At 45.4% G+C, this 23,405-nt stretch overlaps 1 protein-coding gene across 1 annotated transcript in view; it reads right to left on the reverse strand.

Annotated features, from left to right (window-relative positions):
* Positions 1-23,405, reverse strand: part of insra (insulin receptor a) — a 52,121-nt gene that overhangs the window by 18,129 nt on the left and 10,587 nt on the right. The window contains exons 2-3 of the mRNA XM_080503398.1: positions 18,919-19,467; positions 1,345-1,681 (exon numbers count right to left, since the gene is read on the reverse strand). Coding sequence (XP_080359524.1) covers positions 1,345-1,681; positions 18,919-19,467 — 886 coding nt within the window. The remainder of the gene's footprint in view (positions 1-1,344; positions 1,682-18,918; positions 19,468-23,405) is intronic.

Genomic DNA, 23,405 nt, shown 5'->3' on the forward strand with positions numbered 1-23,405 from the left:
GCTCTCTAAAGCTGTGAGGTGTGAACGTGCAGCATGTGAGCAACTCCATGAACAGAGAGCCACATGCACTTCAGATGGAGATGACTGCTATATTAGAAAAGGCTAGACAGGCATGATGCAGCAGCCACTTTCACTCATCGTCACTCCTGTCACTTTGTCTGCCTCTCCGTCAGCCGGGGGGGGTCTCTGTGCTCTGGTGTCTCACAAAGGACAACATGTCCCAAATGATGCAGCTGCTTTTACAACCTCTGGCCGAGCGGAGACCCATTACGGCCGGCGCTAATCAACGAGGGGGGGATGGTGTCGCCGGGAGGAGGAGGAGGAGGAGGAGGAGGAGGAGGAGGAGGCAAAGGTCAACTGCAGGTCGGCTCGACTTTACGGCGGAAAAACCGCGGCCACAAAACACAACCAGCTGTAAATAACAGGCATGAAGAAAAGAGAAGGGACACTGCAGAGACACCAGCTGCTGGTCAACAACCTGCAATTTAGTGCAACGGCTCGGCGACGCGCAGGACAGGGAGACAAATTCAGGCACACTGGTGTGCCGGCCTTCTCATTTCTATTCAAATGAGTTTTATTTATATAGTGCCACATACAACACAGTGATCTCAGGGCACTTTTACAGTGAAAAAAACCCCCGACAGTTCCACTTGAACAAGCACAGGCGACGGCAGAAAGGGAGAAAAACAAACAAACATGTTCACAGGAAGAAACCTGCAGTTTGTTGTTCTACTCTAAACAGTGAAGACAGAAATCTGTGCACAGTTCAGTGTCTTTCACGCCAACACCTCCAGCCTGAGTCACCGGGGAGGAGGTCGAAGAGTTCATTGGCAGAGCAGCAAAAGATAACATTTGATTGGAAATGACACAAAGACACAGGATCACATGTTAAACCTGAGAAAACAGGAAGTACTGGGGAGGTAAAGGAACGCCGAGAAAAACACAGTGAAACTTGCGATCAATATAAATCAATCCCACAGTAATGTTAACATTTTGAGCCTTTTTTTATTTCATCCTTGACGGTTTAAAGCTTATAAATCCTGCAAATTGTCTTTGACCGGAGGACACAATCACCCCAATTTAAATTTGCATGCAATAGATGTAGAAAATAATTGTTACAGCTATATTCTAATTTGTTAACTGCTCCCCGTACATGCCCTTTAAGTTTCCTATAATTTTTGGACTTGGCATTGTGAAAACGGGTTTGCAGTTTTAGCCGACAAGGTAACGATGTGGCAGAATTCGACGGGTTTTGAGAGAAATGACCCCTCGGAGTGGACATAAAGAGCGTGGATTAACGCCCTGCTGTGCTCCGTGGGTTGAATCTGGCGGGAGTTTACTTACGAGGAGGCGTTGACGGTGGTGTAGCCGGAGGGACAGTCGGGGATGCAGGCGCCGTTGTGGATGACGTACTCGTGGCAGTCGGGGCTTTTGGTGCGCTCCTTCTCCCGCTTGCATCTGTTGTGCAGATCTTGGCAGAAGGCGAAGGAGACGCAGCGCCAGCCCTTGAAGATGAAGTGGTTCCTCGGGCAGCGCTCCACACACGACGCCTCGTGCTGGAGGCCGCGGCAGGCCACGCAGTGGTCGGAGGAGTGGGGCTTCACACAGCCGCCCAGGCACTGGTCGTGGCAGCACTGGTCGTCCTGGGTGCAGGCGCGGTGTTTGCACTGGACCGGGCACACTGTGGGGGGGGAGCGGAGGATCAGGTCAGGCCCTTGAGTTGACCCCTTTCAGTTCGGTCACCTTTTGTTTTGATGTGAAAGCCAAGTCTTCTCCACAAACATACAGGTAAACTAGCATCATTAGCCGCTGAAGCGTATTTGAGATGCGCCACATTAATTGAGCTGAACAATAAAACTTCCACCTGCTCGTGAACTGGCACAAGGATTTTTTCTACAAAAGGCTGGAGTGCTGCAGTCGAGCGGTCAGGTGAGGGTGAAGGTGAAGGTGAAACAAGAGCTGATCCTGTCCGGACACATACGCATTAGCTCAGCTTCCCAGATGACACAGACAGATTTTAAATCTGCAGAATACTTTACTTCTCTTAATTCCTTGAACACCTCATGTGGTCAGGTCTCTGAGTGAGCTGCAGTTGAATCCCCTCTGCGACGCTGCGAGCCAGACAATCCAAAGGAACCATCAACCACTGACCAACACACACAGCAGGGATCCAACACACGCTGACGTCCAAAACATTCAACCGGCTTGAACCAGGTTCACGACCGCCACAGAGGTCACAAGGAGGCTTTAACTTCTCAGTTAAAGCCTCGTCAAAGTAAAACCATAGATCTGGACCCCCTCCCCATTTTCACAACAACACAGAGGAGCCACTGGTTAACAGTCGGGATCTTCCCATTACAAGAAGCAATTTGAAGGTTGGCATCCAGAGGAAAATGGTAAGGAAACTCCACCTTTAAAACAAAAAACAAACAAAAAAGATATTTCTTTACTTTAAATTGACTTCCCCTTTCTGATGATTAAAAAAAAATAAGATTTAAATAAGCCATCTGAAAGTTTCTTCCAGCCATTGCTCTGGTAAACCTGTCGCTCATGATACAATACATCAGTGGTTCTCAACTTTTAGGTGGGCGGGCACTGAGGTGTGGTCTGGTGCCCAGGTCTCTTTTTAATAACCTTATGCTGAATACGAATTTCATGACAACTACTGGAGCAGTGTTTTTTCCTTTAGTCGAGGGTTCTTGAACAATTGTTATGTGATGGAGATGTGAAGGCCTGTCGGATGGATGGAGCCAGGTTTCCTCCACGGTTAGACAAGGGGCACAGTTTTAACCATTTAATTACACTTTGGCGCTGCTCTGATGGGCATACTGATACATCATGAGCAGCAACCAAGCATCCTTAGCATGGCAGGCTCACCTGGAGCCACCGGGCTGTTCAAATCCTCGCATTACTGACTCTCCTCTTCCACGTACGACTTAACAGCACCGACTGCAGAGATATGGGTCAGCCTCTTAGCCTTAACAGAGTGCAAGACAACCAACCTCTGAACATTTTCATATTTCTCTTTTGTATTAGTTGGCGTTGCTCACAGAAGACGCTGCTTTTGGCAAAGATTCTCATGAGCCAATCATAATGGGAACGTTTTCAAAAAGCACCGAGGACAAATCGCCAACTGGCAAAGGCCTAATCCACCCAAGTATTATTCCCAGTAAAGCCACTCGGGGCATCTGTGTTATAATCTGCTTAAATATCTCAGAGAGTAAGAAATATGTCAGCTCAGAATTAGTCGAAGGTTTGAACATTTATAGACCGTGTTAAGACCGTATTGTAATTGCAATGATCTTCGCAGCATAAACACCCCGCCATGAGGCAAAAGTTTCCAAAGCTTTGGCCTGAAACGGCCATAGAGCCAAAGCAGCGGGGCCTCTTTCAAGCACGCTGGGAAAACAGACTCCTTGGAGAAATAAACCCTGACGGAAGGAGAACAGCGTCCCGGCGGCTGCACAAACACCGCGGACTAAAGTTCACGGATGCTTCTTGGGCGTACGGGCGATCAACTGAGGACAGAGGCGGCAGTTTGCAGGCTGCCTGCCTGCTTGCGTGCGCGCGCGAGGTCGGCTCGTTACGCAACACCGGGCCGTGCGGAGCCCGAATGCGTGTTGTTGTTGTCTGAACGTAGGTGTGAGGGCGAAGGTTACGTGAAGGATTCTCTGAGGTAAATACAGCAGGCTGACCGGCACGCCGAGATTAGCCTCTCGTCCATGACGGCCAAACTAAACCTGATGAGCAGCGGGGGGAGATAATGAGTCGCGGAGGTGAGGGGCAGGCGAGGGGTCACGCCGTAAACAACTGCGCCTTTCACTCGGCCGCACCAGAACAATAAAACCTCCGCGGAAGAGAATTTTACTTTGGAGGGGGTTTTTTGTGAGTTTCCTCACCGGGCGCTCGTCTGAAACGAAACCCTCATTAGTGTCATGAGGCCGGTCATTAAACAAACAAAACAACACGGGCTGACCCTCTCCGTCCTCCTGCATTAATGAAGTGAGCTCTTTAAGCGCCAGGAGATTGTGTGTTTGCAGAGGGCAGCGGCAACATGAGAACGACTGTGAGGGGGGGACGCTAAAGGGGGCACAGTGCAAGAAAAACAAATGACATAACCACCTCTCGTCAACGTCGGGCCGCTGCTCTGTTCATTTCATTCGCGTCAAAAAGGCTTTAGGGAAATATTCAAGAGTCCCGTCTGCCTCTTGAAGTGAGGTTTTCCTTCCTCGTCTGCTGCAACTTGTCCTTCTACATGCAGTCGCACACATGCATAGATGCACTTTTACACAAAAGCTCTGTGTGTGTGTGTGTGTGTGTGTGTGTGTGTGAGTGGGTGGCTCCTGATCCGGCAGCAGGGATTCCATGCCGGAGCACATAGCCAGCAGCAGATCCACCCTCAGCCTTAGCCAATGTGTTGGCTAGCTGCAGAAGCTAGCCATTCAACTGGCCTCTCCCATCTCCAAGGAAGACAGGCACACAGTTTAACCCCTTCCAGCTCTCTCAGTCATTCTCAGACTGCAGCAAGAGAAGGGACCATGCAACAACAACAACAACAAAAAAAAACCCCAACCCAGCCACACACAGAGAGAGAAAGTGGGCTGCATCGCTCCACTCGTTTTCCTGGCAGCAACCAATGAGCTGCTCTCATACTTCTCTGAAGCACAGGTCAGTGTTCAGAGCAAAGCTGTGCAGTAATGGAGGCGCTGGAGCCTCGGATCCACCTCAGCAGCAGATGGAGGTCAAGGGTCTTGCTCAGGGACGCAGTGGCGACACGTCAGCTGTAGGAGTCAAACATGCAAACGAACTTTCCCCACATCACCGATATTACAGCTGAGACATTACTAAAGTTTCAAAGTCCTCAAGATATGGAAAAAAAACTAATAACTCAATAAGACCTATTTAGGGGGCGGGGGGAGGGGGGTAGGCTGGCTCAGGCGGTTGGAGGCGACACGCTGCTCTCAGTAGTACTCTATGGTTAAATATTGTTCTATTATGGTTAAATGCAGGTTGTAGAACCCTGGACTCGACCAGCTCGTCTCAGCTTGACAGAAGATTTCTACTCCTCACTTCTGAGACTATTTGACTTGAACTATCGGAGCAAGGCCAAACTCAGCGCTGCTCGCTGAGACTGTAGTATCAGTTCCTCTTGCACACTTGTTTTTGCGGCATCAACAGCGGCGATCACGCTGAGGGAGATTGACTCGTTCGTTGTGCGCTTGTCAAAAATGTTTTGAGGGCGGGGACCCTGAGGTCCCGTGAGAGAGGGGCCACCCCAATCATCTTTGATCTCCCCGATCGAGGAGGACGCCGAGGAGGCTCTTTTGGAGGGAGAATTCTTCATTCTTCTCTTAAAACATGCAAATCTCCACACACATGCCTGCTTTTTTTTTTTATTATCACCAGTGTCATTAAGCCTGGAGGTGGAGCGGCCTGCAGAGAGCAGAGGGTCTCGCTCAGTTTGAGCTGTGTGGATTAGATATGCTCAGCTGGAGTGTGGTGTCGTCAGCATCTTCACTTCTTTATCTTTGTATAATCGCTTAAACACATTAAATCAATGATGTTTTGGGGTTTAGTTTTTTTTTTATTTGGGGTAGGAAAGAGCCAGAGCCAATTGGACTTCAGTCGGTTACGTTTGTCTGCAGCTCCTGTCCTTCCTCCTCTTCCTCCTCACCAGTGGGCTGCTACTCTGATCTCCTGTCATGCAGTTTGTGTAAAGTACGGCGGGATCACACTAAGCCTGGGAATAATGCCGTAGAAATGCCGGGCTCTTTATCTCATTAGCCGAGGTTTCACTTGGAGGGCGGCGCGACACAATGAGATGCTCAATGTCCCCGGGCCCCGAATGGACGGTGGCAACAAACCCAACACGGCTCCCAGGGGTCTTTGTGTAACCGAGTTGAATGCTACCCGTCAGGACTGTGCCAGCTTGGAAACGAGCAGAAAGAGCGGCGTGCCAGCCGACGTCGAATTTTGACAATGTGGGGCACCGGTGGCCAAGAAAGAAAAGAAATCACTCACACTTGACTCACAGCGTTAACAGCCGGTCAGTGTCCGCTGTCCTCGGGTGCTCTGTGCCGTTCCTCCCACCACTGAATGAATAAATGCAGGGATGGCACTGAGCTGAACCTGAACACCCAGCGACTTCAGCCTGAAATCATAACCTCTGTGACTCTCATTAACCGGAAATCCTCCACAAAACATCACTTTGCAGCGAGTTTTTCCAGGTTCCTTTTATGGCGGCAGTGAAACTATTGTACATTCAGGCGCCTCGCGTTGAGATCATATTAGACCCGAGGAATGTGGTGGAGCTCTGGTTGATCATTTAAATTCCACGGCCACGGCAAGAGTGGTATTTAGCTTCTTTATGAATGAGAGGGGCTTGTTTTGTTTGGGGAGGATCCAGGCAAAGCCCAACAGATGAGTTTTTAATGTTGCACTTTGCACAACAGACGAACAAAGCATCAACCAGGATCATGCCAGTAAGAGTAACTTGACCTGAAATAGTTAGACCAGAGCATAGCGAGTGTTTGTGTTTTGTATTAAGACTGGCAGAAACAGTCTCTCTTGTTCGTTATGGCCACACACAGGTAGGATATATTGTTCAATGATTGAATTGAAACGCGATCGGACCACATGAGGCACTATATTTACCTGAAGCACTAGATTTGTCGCCATTGTGTGGAAACTTCCTGTCTGGCTCAACCGTCTCTGTGCAATTTGACAGATTCTGACACCAACAGGATTGCTGTGTATTGTTGGTGGGGAGAAGCACCGAGCTGGAAACACAAGCTTTGTTTACGATAGCCCACCATGATATTGAATGTAGCTGTGTGACCACACCTAGTGGAAAGTAAAGGCGACCTGTGCACAAAAGTAATGGCTTATGCACTACTTTGCATTACTTGGGGGGGGGGGGGGGGGGGACTATACTTCTTCAATCAGAGATGTACAGTTGAACCGACAGAAGCCAAGGGGAAATTTTGCATTCAGTTTTATTTGTGATGCTCTCACTGACTCGCTGCTGAGGTGAAATGTCAAGCGGTACCGGCTGTATCGACTGGCATCAGTCATCAACATCCCCGCATTGAAATTAAAAGAAAAAGAAAAAAGAAAGGATCCAATCAGAGCAAATTCGCTGCTTCTCTTTTTCATGCAATAGCACAAAGCCTTAATTTCTATATTTTTGAGCTTATCATCATAACATCTCCTCCGTGGCAACTATTACCTTTCATTACATTGTTCTACCTGATGTCTGTCTGCATATTCTGTGCCCTGGGGACTGCACACTGACTTTTAGTGATTGAAGCCACTTTCGCCCGTCGTCAGGTGGGACCGGCTTCACCGCCACATGAGCCAGAGTTGGATGAAGCCCTATAGCAGACGGGTGTTTGGGGTTTAGACAGCGTTTAAAGCTTTGCTACTTGCTTGTTGTGCCACTATCTTTTTTTTTTTTCCACACTACGTCTACCTTTCCTATACGTTGTAGTAATGATGAACAGTCGGACACGCTAGAAGATCAACTCGTTTCCAAATAGATGCGTTTGTCTGTGACTGTTCTGTTAATATAATACCCCAATTAGTTTTTGTCATTGAAAACACAATTAAGTTCAAATGTAAAATGAGCATAAATATCCTCTCTGTTCCTTTGAAGGCACCTGAAGCCGAGGTGGAGCAGTGACTGAGGGTGCACTGGGTTGAAGGTGTGACAGAGGTGAAACAAAAAAGTTTACCACTATTTTATAAAAAGCGGAGGCTGCTGGTTGTGTTTCATTTGTCTGATTTTCCCCTGGTAGCCCTGCTGCTGGCTGGTCTGAGTCAGCGGCGCTCTGGTGGACAGGACTCGGGGAGCAACAGGAGCCGTAAACAATTTCATTAACGGAGCCCGGCCTCCACTAATGGAACAAAAACACATAAACAACATGGAAAGGCACTTTTTGTTTTTAATGTCGCCCCCCGCCATCTGAAGGCAGGATATCCAGTCCGTCCGTGACTGGAATAGAAATGATGAACGCTGTTCCTTCATTGATGGGCAATTACGCCGCCTGTTTGACAGGCAAATGACGCACGCCACAGCCTTGAATCTTCATTTCCTTCCAGCGCGCGGCGACAAGTGGAAATCATGACCTCTGTGATCAACCCGGGTACCTGCTGTGACATCAAAACCATCCAGGGCCACAACACGACGCCTCATCAGCTTTTCTCTCTGTTAAAATAGCAGCCAACAACAGCTTTTTATCTTCTCACTTGGGAAAAGGAGTCCAAAGTGAAACCATTTTCTTTTCAACACATCCCTCATTCTGAGAATATTTTGTGACGAGAGCCCCTCATTAAGTTGTGGGTTAGGGTTAGGGTTTGTGAAACATCACAAATGCCGACGCGGCGCAGACGCTCGTCGACTTAGCGGATCCGTTTCAGTGCGAAAGAAGCAACGAAAAGACGATTAAGCGAGCAAAGACGCAAAATAAACTTGTGTAGCGCGACACTTGACGTAATCGGAGGCGACGGTGCAGAGAAGAAGAAAGATGGCCGCACAGCGACACAGGACTTGAGCTCAGGCCTATTTTTAGCCATAGAACTTTGGCGTTCCCCGTGTCGTCAGGCGGTCGTACCAGAAGTAGGTGAGAATGTGAAGTGAATTACAAAACCAAACGTCAAAATGTACATCCAGAGACACGCCTCCAGAGCAACCTCGTTGAGTTAGTATAGAAATAGTTGACGCCGCGGCTCTGTGGATAAAAACTTCATCATAACGCAGGCGTCTTTGAGCTGCACATGTTTCGTGTTTCCAGTGGTATCAAAAACATATTGAGTGAATGTGAAAAAAAAAAAAAAAAAAAGTCCAACAATGAGGCGAGTCAGCAAAGTTTTCAGAGCACAGCCGACGACCATCTGCTCAGAGAAAGGAAAAATACAAAAGCATCATCTAACACGAAGGCAAAAGACAGGAAAAAAAAAAAAAAAGGCAGCGAGCTCAAGGAAAACCACAGCAAATTATTCAGCTGGGGAAAGTGGAAGTTATTATTCTGTCACAATTTAAGAAGCTTTTGTTTTGGAGCTGCGTGAGAATTTCAGAGCGGAATCACAGGAGGCGCCACGACGTCATGGTTTAGTACATCTACGTCCTTGAATCAACCCGGGGGGGGGGGGGGGGGGGGGGTTAAATAAATAAATAAATATAAAAAAAAAACCTGTGCAAAATAGATCAAAATATTAGAGCCTGGCGCCGACGCATCGGTGCCACTTTATGGACTGAGGTGTTATGATATTATACAACCATGTTATTTAGCCACACTGGAGCGAACACACACACACACACACACACACACACACACACACACACACACACACACACACACACACACACACACACACACACACACACACACACACACACACACACACACACACACACACACACACACACACACACACACACACACACACACACACACACACACACACGTACGAAAGGGCACCATGACAACACCAACTTTATTTACCCAAAATACACGATCCGTCTTATTTGCCAGCTGAAGTGACACGAAACCGCGAGAACATCTGGATGAAAGTTTGAATGTGACCTTGTGCGAGCAGATAAAAAGAAACAGTCGTCGAAACGAGCAGTAAAACAGCAGTGGGCCGCTTTGACTCCGGCGGCTGTGGCGAGGGCGAGCGCGTACGGCGGCGGAGAAACGCCTGTCGGCCCAGCTTTAACGGATGCCTGACATGTCTGGGATTCCACGGGAACGGCTCCAGTAGCTGAACGGCGAGGGTTCGCAGGGTGCAGCTCCACAAGACCGAGTGCCAGAGCAGTGAAGTCAGCTCAAAGAACAAGACTCGTGGTGTGTCAGTGTGTGTGTGTGTGATAATGATTTGAATGATTAGTTACTTTAATGAGGACGAGACAACAACAAAAATGAGAAAATAGTAGGTGATATATATATATTCTATAGTGAGCCCGTTTTTCATTCCTGACTATAAACCCAGGTTTTGTGGTTGGAGTTAAAAGTAGTACGTATGGGAATACAAGTTGTCAAGTTGCACCATCAGGATGTGCATTTCCTCTCGTTACTCGTTTCTAGTGACTGTGGCCTGCGACCTGTTGCTAACACACTCTGCTGGGGTGCAGTTTGAGCTTCGCCGTCGCCAAGTCAAACAAACAACCACTTCAGCTTGGCAGCTTAAGTCACCTCCTCTGTTTCAAGACGGCTCTGGAGTAATGCCAGCCCAATTAATGTCGCCGCATTAGCTCTTTTTGTACATTTGCTTCTTTTTAAACCTGTATTTAGGCATTGCATTGACTCTTGTGTCTTAAAATAAGGCTTCACTTTTCTGCAGCGTTAAATAATGAAACATTAATCTGCGGCGGGCAAACATTACAATTACATGAAAAACTAAATGCTTAAAAAACAACCAAAGAGCTCACAGATGAGTGGAACGAAAGGGGCAAAAAGAAAAGATGCATAAGAATTCTCTTTTCGTCTCTTAACCTGCAACCAACGGTTGGCCACCAATTTGAGTTTAGAATTTCAGTTTCAGGCCATCCGAGACCATTTTCTAGTTCATTTTATCCATATTGCCTGACGATGAGTTCACACGTCCACGTTCAACAGTGTTTGGATGATGGTAGGTGAATTGCGACATGACATCACTGAGCACTTTCACGGGACACGTGGTTTTGGTGGGCTCTGGCTCTGGCTCTGGCTTATTGACAGTAAATGCGCATTCTGTCAATAAGCTTGGAACACTGGCTCGGCCATATGTGCCTCCACAGTATATAGCAGCTTAAATGACATCACTGAACATAATGGCAGCAATGTTTGAGAGGAAGTGGTGACAGGAGATTTGTTTTGCTTGTGAGTCGATTACATTTGTCATAACCGGTGTTTCAAAGCCGTCTTAAAGCCATTTGCCCACCGCCAGGACGTCACGCCTTCTGCAACACGGAAGCCTGGATTTTCTGCCACTGTTGTTTTAGCCTGAACACAATTTAATTCTCTGCCTTGACCAAGGGGCAACCACTGATTTAATCTTTAAAGTTTAAGGTTAAGAAGAGCAGTGGGACTGTACTGAAAGCGCAATGATGTGCAGCACTGATTTTTTTATTAATTTTTTTTATGGGTAATGCTGAAGGAAATTAATCCATACAGACTGTCCTTGTGTCAACATTGCATGTTTGGACAACAAATGTGTTGATTTAGTGATTTGTGGGTATTTCTTTTTAACTTTTTTACGTTAATAATCTTGTAGTGTGCAACCATAAAAAGAATAAACGTAAAAATTAGCTGCTACAAACACTTCATTGCACATTTTTTCTGTAATTAATTCATCAAAAGCTAAAAGGTTAAAATAGCAGCCCAAGTACGTTTCAGTGGGCAACCAGGAAATAACGTGATTATTGCGACTCCACAGGTCCTGATTTCTTCCATGTGTTTAGAGATTGCCCAGAAGTTAAAACTAAACCTTGTGCTATGCTATTCAAAGTTTGTCTACAGTTCTGGAAGCAGAAACCTGGTATTCTATAGGACACCAGCGAAGTGAACTCCATTTGCACATTATAGCCTTTATTGCCATTTTGTCACACAAACCTCAAACTCCCCCGTCTGCGTTTGTCGAGTTGGAACGATTAAACATGCACTCACGTATTTAGATCCTTGGCTCAATATAAATTGACCATTAAATTGAAAGCCATCGTCATCCATAAACGTTGGGTCGTGGTCTAAAGAATGACGTGACTGATGTCAGTGGCAGGATGGTGGACGACTCGCCGTGGAGCTGCTCCTCCTCGGGCATCTGGCTCGGGTTCCCCCCGGGGGTGATCATGAGTACCAGGAAATGTGGGAGCGGTGAGTCCAGAGGAGCTGGAGGACGTTTCAGGGAAGAGCTGTGCTTCTTTTTTTTCCCCCTCCTTGCAGCCATGAGAACGACAGGACGGACTCTCGTCACTCCGATCTTCACGTGACGCGCCAACAATAGCCTTTCATTCATCCCCAGGCAGCTTCACTGGCAGTAACCGAGCCGCCCCCCGCTGACCTCCGCTGGCCTGCAATCGGGGATTTTGGTCTAAAAATAAATAAGTATAAAAATAAAATAACTGTGTGGTGGTACGGCGTCCGGGCCTCCGGGCCTCCCTGTCCATCCAGAACCTCAGCGAGGAAGCTGGCCACAAAGTCCGGAAACAATCGGGAAGAAACCTCTGTGAACTTCTACAACTGCCATTGTTTGGTGGGAAATGGACGCCGGCGCCGGCGCCGACCTGCTGAGCTGCACCAAGGTCAGCACAGGAAATATCTGAGGGCCACGTGGAAGTGGATTGTGTCTCCTCGCTTACATAGCGTACCGAAGGCCTTGCTTTTCTTTCCGACGTGGGCCAGGTGAATGACTGATGTGTTCATATCCATGATTACACACACACACACACACACACACACACACACACACACACACACACACACACACACACACACACACACACACACACACACACACACACACACACACAATGTCAGCGCACCGTTTCCTAGCAGCAACACTAAACAATAGCTGCCCCCAGAGGCTATTTTCCTGTGTGATTTATACTCTATTCCTGTATTACTGTGACACACGTAGTGACCCTGACAAAGAAAGCTCTTACGATTGGTGGCTGGATATATATATACTCGACAGGAGCCAAGAGTAAATTTGGACTCTCCATATCAAGAAAAGGCCTGACACAGGGGCCTGGCCTGACCTGCCCCCGCACTTGATTTACAGCAGTTCTCGAAATTACGAGCGTGTGCGCAAATGTGGCGGTTTGTCGCCGTGCGTCCCGCAGACGGCGGAGACACACGCATGCTGCACGTGTGGACGGTGGCAATCCAATTCGGAGGCCCTTTGCAAAGGAGCCCCCCGCTCCATCTCACGGGAGCTTATTAAAGATGCAGCAGAACATAGAAGCCCTGGTGAAAGCTGCCGCTCTGGGAGAGGAAGAGCAGGACATCCCCCGGGTGTCTGCTTTCCAGCAGAGGGGAGATAATTAGAGATTATTAACATCACTGGTAATAATGTGTGTAAAATGCAGGTTCGCCGGGGAGAAACGGGCTCATTTGCCGTGTACTCAGGATTAATAAACAAAAAGTTAGGATGAAACTTTTAAAAAGTTGAATAAAAAAAAAAAAAAGAGCAAATATTGCAACTACATTATAAAGATGCTGAAACACAATTAAAGATAATGAAGTTTCGACACAAGAGAACAACTCAAATGTTTCTCAGCATGCTAAAATGAGGTTGACTTTATCGCATGAAAAACTCCGCAAACCAGGTCAAAATCCTGGGAAAGCGAGTTGAGAGAAGCAGACGTGGGATTTGAAGTTCCCAGGTTTGAATCCCACAGCTCACAGGTCAAAACTCTGGGTTCAGCACGTGACCCTTGACCCCCGGCAGCTCTCCTGGCGCCATACTGTGGCAGCCCACTGCTACTAGAAATAGGATGGATTAAATACAGATCAATGAAGTACCCCCACCCCAAAAAAATTTAAAATAAAAAAATCACTATAAACACACTTTAATAAAACACAATTATAAAAACACTTAGTATTTTTTTTATTGCCTGATTAAGGTGCAGTGACCTGGGTGAAGGAACAGCTTCATACGTTTATAGCCACGCTCTGTAAATGTGACTATAAAGTGGGTCATTACACATGTCAGAATAGATCCACTGTGAAAGGCCAAGGGCTATTACAGTACTGACCACCAACCATAATGGCTGTGGTTGGAGTCTGGCCACCTGCCACCGCCACATGTGATTCCTCTTTCCACACTGGCCTCCACTCCCCTCGGCACAGTCCAACGTCTCACAGGGACGTGTCACACAGACCCAATAAGGGAAAGGAGATAGTATGAAAGGATCAATTTGCTCGGACAGATGGGTGATCTGACAGTTGTGTCAGTGCATTACAACAGAGGAGTAGCGGTTGGGGGGAAAGGGGGAAAAAAAATTGAGAAAAAAAAAAAAAAACTACTCCCAAGTGGGAAACCCCTGATTTCATTTTCCCAGCCGGAGTTCTCGGCTGCCAGCTTCTAACGGGGACTCGGCTGAAGCTGGTCTCCTCAAGGCAAAACAAGCTGTGCCACATCACGGCCGGTCTCAAAGCATAATCAAGTGGCCATTATCTACAAACAAGTCCTGGCAAGGAACGGTACTTCATTAACACCAAACACATTGACTGGTTGATAGGTTCATTTTCGACGGCCTGTAATTTCTGACTGGAGGAAATGAACACTGTGGCCATTCAATGCCGCGGCAGACGTAATGCAGTGACCAGGGGTCAGTTTATGAACAAACCAGAGTCAGAGGGGAAGTTGCTTTTCCTTGCCTGAAAAGTCATGAAAAAAATAATAAAACATTTCCTCCCCAAAATTAAATTAGAGGCCAAATTAAAAGTTCTCATTTATTCCCACAGCCAGACAAAATGTGGAGCGGACCGATGTTGCTGATAATCACTTCAGGGAGGTCTTTACTCAGCCCCATTTGTTTTGGGCCGTTTCGCAAATTTTTTTAAAGAAATAATGATACAAAGAAATCCTTTTTCAAGAATGGAATTTACTGAACGTGGATATTAAATCCTAATGGAAGAGCTACAGGAGATCTAACATAATGCTGAGTATTGTGATATGATTAACATTAAATTCAAATATTTAAAGAAATGCCGGCTGATGAGTTACGTTTAGCGATGACGAGAGGAAGATAGACGTCACATCCTTTTACAGCAAAAAAAAAAAATCTTTTTAAAGTTTGACAATTCTGTTTTCCAGGTGGGGATAAATAATACAGAAGCTCCTGTTGCTGTGCAGCAGCTGCAGCAAGGAGGCGGCGAACTCCCCTGCTTGTTATTGACTGCTTGTCGTCTTAAAATGTACAATTTAGATCCAATTTAAATATGGTAACAAGTCTGCTGGAGACGTTCGTTGACATGATGCATGTTTGCTTTTGCTAAATGTAATCAATTCTGGTAATGTGCATCCTCCTGCGACCTTGTGCAAACTCTCAATTCGGGATAAATTAAAAAGTTAAAAAAGAGGAGGAAATTAGCAGCAGCTGCCTTTTGGAGAAACACAAATTACCCCGGTTGCAGAAGCAGGGCAGGGAAATGGGTTATGACTCCAAACATGGGAGCCGGGCCAAGCCTGCTGGTTCTGCAGCTTTGTTTTCTGTTGGTGTGCAGATCACACAAAACTTTGACCACATCTATCCAAGGCCAAAACTTGTTTGAAACATTAAGCAAAACAGGAGTGAAAGGTTTGTTTTTTAGGAACACCATTTCTTTCTTGTTATAAAGTATGTGGGATGTGAACACAACAATAGCAAAAAACCTTCTCTGTCAATAAATAAAGATGGGAATCAACAAGAAATCCAAGACTTACTGGCAAAAACCATTGTGGCAACCTCCGGAGGCCTAAACTAAACCATATTCACCTTTCCACCTGTCCTGTACACATAAAAATGCCAATATTGCCCAATGTTCAGTATCAAAAGAGAAAAGACTTATAACAAGTCTGAAGGTTGAAGAGGACTAAGAATGACTTCCTGAAATGTCACATCAGCATTTTGTCTTCTGTACATAATCCTGTTTTGGTTTTTTTAACCACAGCTATGGTTCAATAAAACAAACCACACCCTGCTTCTCGTGAACCACAAACGATGCAGAACATCATGACCAGCGCGACTCAAAACAAACATACACAGGTGTGGAAAGAAGCGGTAAGAAACTGGCACCGATCACTCCATCTTCTATACGACCTGATTCAACTCAGGGTTGTGAGAATGACAACAGACCCTGACACACTATAGATGACACCAGGTATGCGACGTTCAGGTTTTGTGCGTTTTGCATTTACACAGCAACAGCAGGAACACAGAACAATGTTTAATCGTTGTTATGTTGGGCCACGAGTGTTTTGTTTTTATAATGTAACCACACACGAGCCTGGAGAGAACAATACGCTATAAACATTAACAATGGCCATTTGTATGGACAGACGATGGAGTTGGATGATTATTACGGTGACTCAACTATAAAACTCCCAAGAGAATATGGACTCCGCTCTGGAGGAAGCATTGTAGTTATTCTCCATTTGTTTGTCGAGAAACAATATTTGCAATGTGTTTCCGTTTCCACGGAAATTGAGTGTTTTCGAAAAGTTGTGCCGTCAGTGGCTCTAGGCAACAATGTTGACGCCTAAAACGCAACAAAGGTTTTGAATTTTCACGTCAAAAAACGTTGTTGCATATAACGGGCCTGAAACTGCAAGAAACCAACACAAGGTTCATTTAAATGAACAAAATGGAAACAAGTGTTTAACCCACAAAACATACTGAAACTTTATAACGATCAAAAACAACAAAAAAAGCAGAACCATCATAAAGGAAATGACCTGAAATAGGCCGTCATGTCCGATTCCTCCCCCCTCAGCTGCCCTACATCAGAGTGCAGTTCACACCACAGACCTGCAGACGTTGGCCTACTTGAGTAAAGCCAGCACATGACACAGCTCTGACATTTCCACAGGAAACAACGAGGACACCAAGGACTCCTTGTCAAATCTGCTCGGCGGCTATTTGAGGTTCACACGGGCACCAACAAAGGAGTGCATTTGTTTTTGAACAGCGCCCCCCGTGGCTTTCGCTTGATCCGGGAAGGATCAGTAAAGGTGAAGCCCGGTGAGGTCCTGGTCGGACGCTGAGGGGAATGGAAACAAGCATGTGTTGACGGAAAGTGGCTGAGAAGGTGTCAGGCGGTGTTTCTTATCTAAATACAGTGGAATGGAAATGTTTTTTCATGTAATGACTTTGATAAGCTGAGCATGGAGGCAAAATATGGGGCGAGCCGAGCAAACCCCAGCTGCTGAAAGACAAACAAATCAACTTTGATGTCAGGAGGCATCAAAGCTGCTATTTTCCAACAGGAAATGTTGGCTCTGTATACAAACTTCCATTATTAGTTTGAGTGTTTCATTTATAGCTCGCCCATAAAAGTTACTCATAAGAGTCAGCCATAAAGACGATAATTCGTATTTTTTATTGTTAACCTGCGTATAGAAGGACTTAAATTCTAGCATGTGTTTTATTAGAGATTCTTATTATTGTATCACTTTCTTCTTGTTAATAATTCATAATCCTTTAAGATTATAATATTTTATTGTCAAATATTAAAAACAGAACATCGCACTATTCTAATATGAGGTATAATATCACATAATGAAATATTAAACAGTGTTTTATCTTTGTAGAGCTGCTCTGATATCTGAATTTCTCTAGGTGGGATGAATAAAGTGTTATTAAGAATCTATTGGTGAGAAATCTAAATTTTCACTGCAATACACATCTATGGGGATATATTATGAATACATATGTCAAATTATAAATGTAGTTATCATAATTATTACAAATAATAATGATAGAAACAATAACGAATGCCATAATATTTATATTTTCAATCTCGTGTTAACTATGATTTTTCTTCCCCTTTCTTTGTTGTTCATTAAATTATTATGTTTTTCATTATTATATCAGGTACTAATAAAACATTATTGTTCCGGTTTTATTATATGAAGCAGAAATCCAGTCCAGTCAATATTATATTCAAATATTGTTGTAATTATTCGCTTGATTAATAATTTATCTATGTTCTTGTTTATTCAATGGTGTACGGCCTTGCTTTAGAATTACGACACTTTCTGAGCCATTGACGTAGAATATTTGTACTCGAGCTGAATTCCCAGCAGAAGCTCTTTGCTTCAGCAGTGACGTTGCTTCAACTACTCTGCTGAAACACTTTAGTTTGAAGGCTAAAAATTTGTGACAAACAATCAACTGCAGGAAATTCGTCCGGCCTTGAGACGTTAGTGACGGACATCTAACAAGCAGAAACATGTTACTCACTCATCGACCAGCACTTTTTGGGAGTTTCAGCAAATGTGGAACATTTAGGCTGTGCTTTTCAGTGTTGATAAAGGTGAACTGTATCACACGTCACAATTATATATGCATTTTATAGATTTTACCCATTCTGAAGCCTCTCGTTTTAATTCATGTCACTATTGATCAACAACCAATTTTCAGCAAACCTTCGCATTATGAATAAAACCAGCTGTGAAGTAGCGCTGGTCCATCAATCTACTCATCTTGAACACACTAGTTCAGGGGACACTGGATCGGTCAGCAGTCCATCATGGGGCAAACACAGCGATATACACAATCACGCAGACGCCTACAGGCGGTTTGACAACGCCAATTAACCTGACAAGTCATAGATTGTGGGAGACAATCTTCCCAGGAAGAACACGTCGTCTGCTGTTTCAAGCAACTTGTGCACCGTTACTGAAAGATATTTGAACACAATGTCAGGCCAAACTGAGGGTCGAAAGACCAATGCTGACATTGGAAGGCAAGACACTCCAGACCACCAGAGTCCAACCTCGACTAAGCTGGGGTCAAAGCACTTCCAAAACTAGAAATACTAGCGCTCTACATTCAACACTGTACCTGAACGCAACATATGTGAAATGGCCCCGAAGACCAGCTTCTGACTGAGACTCCTACTAAAGCGGTGTCCGCTGGTGGATTGACTGAGAAACCTCATGGACGCGTGTCTGTATCAACAGTGGCGTTAAAACCGTTTCAAAGAAAAATATCAGTCTTGGTGCCTATAGTAAACAAAAATAACCCTGTCAAGACACTTAAAGGACTGCTTCTAATAGTAGAAACGGTTTTTCCTAAAAATACATCTAGAGATTTGGCCAATTCTATTGATCCTGTAATAGAATCCGATCCTGAGTCATACCAGACTGGAGCCGCAGGCTGCAGGACTACGGTCCTGCCATCAAGAGTCACATCTCACACATATTCACACAGACTCAAAGTGAAAGTGTTCTTACTTCTTTGGCAGTGGTTTTGCGTCCAGCAGCGCTCGCTGAAGTGTCCGTTGATGGTGGTCGTCTGGCAGGTGGTCTTTCCGAGGGCGGTTCCCGGGCAAACGTCCCCACACTCTCTGTCGTTCTTGTTAGCCACGATGTAGTTGTCCTCCACCGAGTCCAGGATCTTGGACCAGTCCAGCGTGGAGAGGTAGCAAAGATCCGGGTTCTTCTCAATCCGCACTGCCCCTCTGGTGATGTTCATCAAGCTGTGGAGGCCGAGCTCTCGCAGCTGCAGCATCTCGAACAGCACCAGGGCGTAGTTGAAAAACAGGTTGGTGCCTCGGATGACGGTCAGGTTGGGGAACAGATCGCTGAGGGTCTCCAGGCCATAAACCCGGAAGAGGAGCAGGTAGTCGGTGACCACCATCAGTTTGGGGAAACTGAGGCCGCGGAAATCCTCGGGCTTGGTCCGGAACATGAGAAGGATCTTCAGGTGGCCTTCGATCACAGTGCAGTTCTCCAAGGTCTGCAGGTTGGTCACATTGTTGCGGATGTCTTTGCTGGGACAGACTGAAAAATGAACAGGGAAAAACACAGAGAGGTTTTTAGAAACCAACAGAGGAACCAGGCGTACCCACATTGTCTACTGATCAGGGCAGTCGCCAAATTTAGAAACTTGGGCGAACTGGGTGTTAAGTTTAGGATTATTTCTTAGAATACCATAAAGCCCAATGTGTTCTCATAAAATTGTTGTAACTTTTCCCAGCTGAAATAATTCATTGAGGATATGAAGAAATGTGAACTTGATTAACTGTAATTTACACTAAAGACTACAACAAATATCCACCCAAGAAGTGTACCAAGTAGTTTTCTTTGTACATAACACATCGTATTGTAGAACTAAATGACATCTAAACAGTCTTTAAGGGGGGCTAAAGTCCATTTGGAGAATTTTAAAACTCAAAATGGTGAAATGTGTGTTTTTCCATCTTCTTTGCAGGTATTGCAATACAGAAACAACATTCAACAGCACATTCAAACTGGGACATCGAAATATTTTTTATCAAGACCCAACATGGTATCGACCAGTAAATCTTCATACAAGTCACATGACCAGCCAAATAACAAAAAACAAGATGAAGTGCAACTTGCAGTCCAGAAAATGTGGCAACGTGATTCACATCAAAGTTCATGTGCTCATTTATCATCCAGAACTTTTCCCATCAGTTAATTCAATCCTTTGTCTGCAACTCTTGGTTATGAATTTCAGGGCAACGATGAAGACAATCCGTCTTTCACAGTTTTTAATAAGCATCTCTCACATCAATTCCGAGATTAAAACAGTCAACGAGCTCGTTGTAAGACTGAGGAGTAGAAAGTACAGTAGACAGTATATATGTTCAATTGTATTTAGTAAAAATAAACACTCGATCACAGACCCATGAAGGGTCTGTGATCTTAAATATTGCAAGAAAGCACCTGTCGTTTCCTACTTCTGGAAACTAGACATTGTCAGTTTGAGGTTGAAATGATAAAAACATACAAGGAAAATCATATACACAAAACCTTTTAAACTGCATAAAAACATTTTTTAAATGAAAAAGGAAATCTCCCAAAAGACTGTCTCTCTTGTGCAGGTGTCTGCATCTGCTGACCGCCTGGTGCAAAACTCTGAACGTTTGCTGTGTCAACGGGAAAATCAAGGTTTGAACACACAGCTCTCAAGGAGGAAGGGGGGGAAAAATAGATCTCTCAATGATTAGAGAGAGTATTTTACAGAGAAATGTGTGGTAATGTCTCCAGCTTTGATGAAGGCCAGACCGCCGCTGACATTTTGTTTAGCAACCACATATCTGGCGGCGAGCCGCCAACGAATGCGGAGCGCCGTCGCCGTGGAGAGGCGGCGCTCGCCCTGCGATAAAACACATGATCTAATGCTTTAAGAATATGGAGTCTGTGAGGAGCACTGAGGGTTGCGTTGTTGCTCCAGAAGTGGATCTGCAGCTTCGCCAGCCTTCACCCAGACACACCATCCAGCCTGATCAGGTGTTCAGGAGCTATGCTGCCGCGCCGGCGGCTCACGTTTGTTGACCGTCTCGACTGTTTCCAAACTGTACTGCATCACGACAGTGAAGCAACACGGGAGACAACAGCCAGTATTTCCACATAGCATTTACTGTCTGAGAGACGCGCACACCAACACCCGGCTGTCTTGTTTGCCGTCGCAGTCCGAGCGACACACGAAACTCTCCATTCAATGAGACAATCGACCTGCACAGCCGCTTTGTCGGACTCTGGTCCCGGGGTGCTGGGGCTGACCTCGGCTGAAGGCGGGTCACACCTGGACCGGTGACCAGTCCATCGAGGGACACGTTTAAAAAGCTGAGTATTCTCTCGGCTGACGCCAAACCTGCAAAATGTATTGAAATTAAAAAAAAATTTGAAAAGCTCCACATGACTGCCCGGTGCATCGGGTCCAACTGGTCAGCCGTGCACCTCTTGATGGCAGCGGCTCATTTCACACCTGCTGTTGCATCAGAGTGTAGCGCACGCACAAACACAGTGTCCAGTCGCCGGGTGTCTCAACAATAACCCTTTCATTCCCTGACCTCGGCCCACAGAGCTCATTCTGCAGCGACTGTAAATAAATACCGACCGCATGTACCTGTAGCCTACTGACCGCTCTAAACATCCCTTTCTCAAGGCACCATGTGAATAAAGGTATGTATGTATAAGTATTTTCTTATTCACAGAGTTTGTATTTCTGAGCGTAGGTGTTCTTGTCAACTGTGTTACAGTTAAATTCTTCTATGCAACTACATCTAAACTTACCTATCCCCAGGTGAGTGTATCATCCGAAACTATATTTTAATTAAGACGAGCCAATTTCTTACAAAAGAAAAACACTTAGGAAATATTGCCAAAGTTTAGAACAAGTTATAGTTACATGCTTTTAACAGTAACAGTTTGACAAAAAAGCACTCTTTAAACAAATGTGTTTTTGTTATTTTAAGCAAGTCAACCAGGATCCTCAAACAGAGCTTAGTACAAATTACACTTGCACTCAGATCACAAGAAGGAAGTGGAGAAAAATGTGGACTATATACTTAAATAAAACAGATGGTTGAACTTCTTCAAAAAAAAGAAAAACTTGTGAATAGATGTCGTGTTATTCTGCGGCCAGCGATTTTCATGTAAACTGCCCAGTGCAGGCGAGTGTCCTCATGTTCTCTGCTATAAAAATCCGATGAAGCTGGCAGCCTCTCTGTGTACCTCTCAGACAAGAACCACTGAGCAAACACAGCTGACGTGTACTATATGTAAAGGGGGGGGGTGAAGTCAAACAGTGACCCTGTGGAGAAGGCGGACCAAGGCGGGGCTCTATCAGTGTACACTTTCAGCCGCTTCAGTATTTTTAGCAGCACATTCCCGATTGAGAATCTAATACACTCCGGCTGTGGCACAGCGGCTGGACACGGGGACGGGAGCACGGCGGGGCTGGTGTGGAGGGGAGGGACGAGGGGCGTCAAAGCACGTACAAGCACAGACACACGCCCCCAAAACCTTTTTGAAACGGCACCAGCAAAAGGTCGATGCAACAGATTTCCATGGACCTAAAGAAAACGGATTGTTGCCGTCTTGTTTCGTGGCTCACAGGAACATACTCCCGGGTCGAGTGCTGTTCAGGTGGGCCTTTTTCCCTGCAAAGCCTGCACGTAGTTCCATTTGTGACTGTTCCAAAATGTGAGGTTTTGATCATTTTGTTCAGTGGGTGACGGTCTAGAACAGTGTTTTTCAACCACTGTGCCGCGGCACACTGGTGTTCCGCGAGATATAGTCAGGTGTGCAGTGGGAAATTATCCAATTTCACATTTTTTTCTAAAAAAAAAAACCCTTGCTCTCACAGCCATTGAGAGCAGTGTGCAGAGTAATTATGTATAAATACTCTTCGCCACTAGATGGCCTCACAGAACTTTGCCGTTGAAATAGAAACTGACAGACGTCAGTCTGGTTAATCACCACCACTTGCGCTGCTCCCATCTTGTATCAAAGTACTGTGTCAGTGACAGTGATGGAGAAGTTTTTGAAAAGGAAGAATGTGAACCAGGATCTCAGCTCTTCATCCATCAGGTCCAGGTTTCACACTGAGTGAGTCAAAATAAAAAAAAGAAATTGGGAAATACTTTTTTCTGTATTTATTTGATTCCTGTTGATAAAACTTTGATGAGAATGACTTTATATTGTTAATAGAGGCTAAAGAGTTTCATATTTTAACATTTTCGGGTGGTGGTGTGCCTCAGATTTTTCCAAAGAAAAAAGTGCCTTGGCTCAAAAAAGGTTGAAAAACACTGGTCTCGACTACACAGCAATGTGAAACCCTACTAATTTGCAAACCTCTTGAATAATTAGCATCAACTTGTGTTGTATTGAGCAGTATTTCAGAACACTTCTTGTGTTGGCTTCCCAACAAAAAAAAAAGACAGAAACAGAAATGTCACTGCTGACGA

Source organism: Blennius ocellaris (assembly GCF_963422515.1).
Source record: "Blennius ocellaris genome assembly, chromosome: 10".
In the NCBI taxonomy this organism is placed as follows: domain Eukaryota; kingdom Metazoa; phylum Chordata; class Actinopteri; order Blenniiformes; family Blenniidae; genus Blennius; species Blennius ocellaris.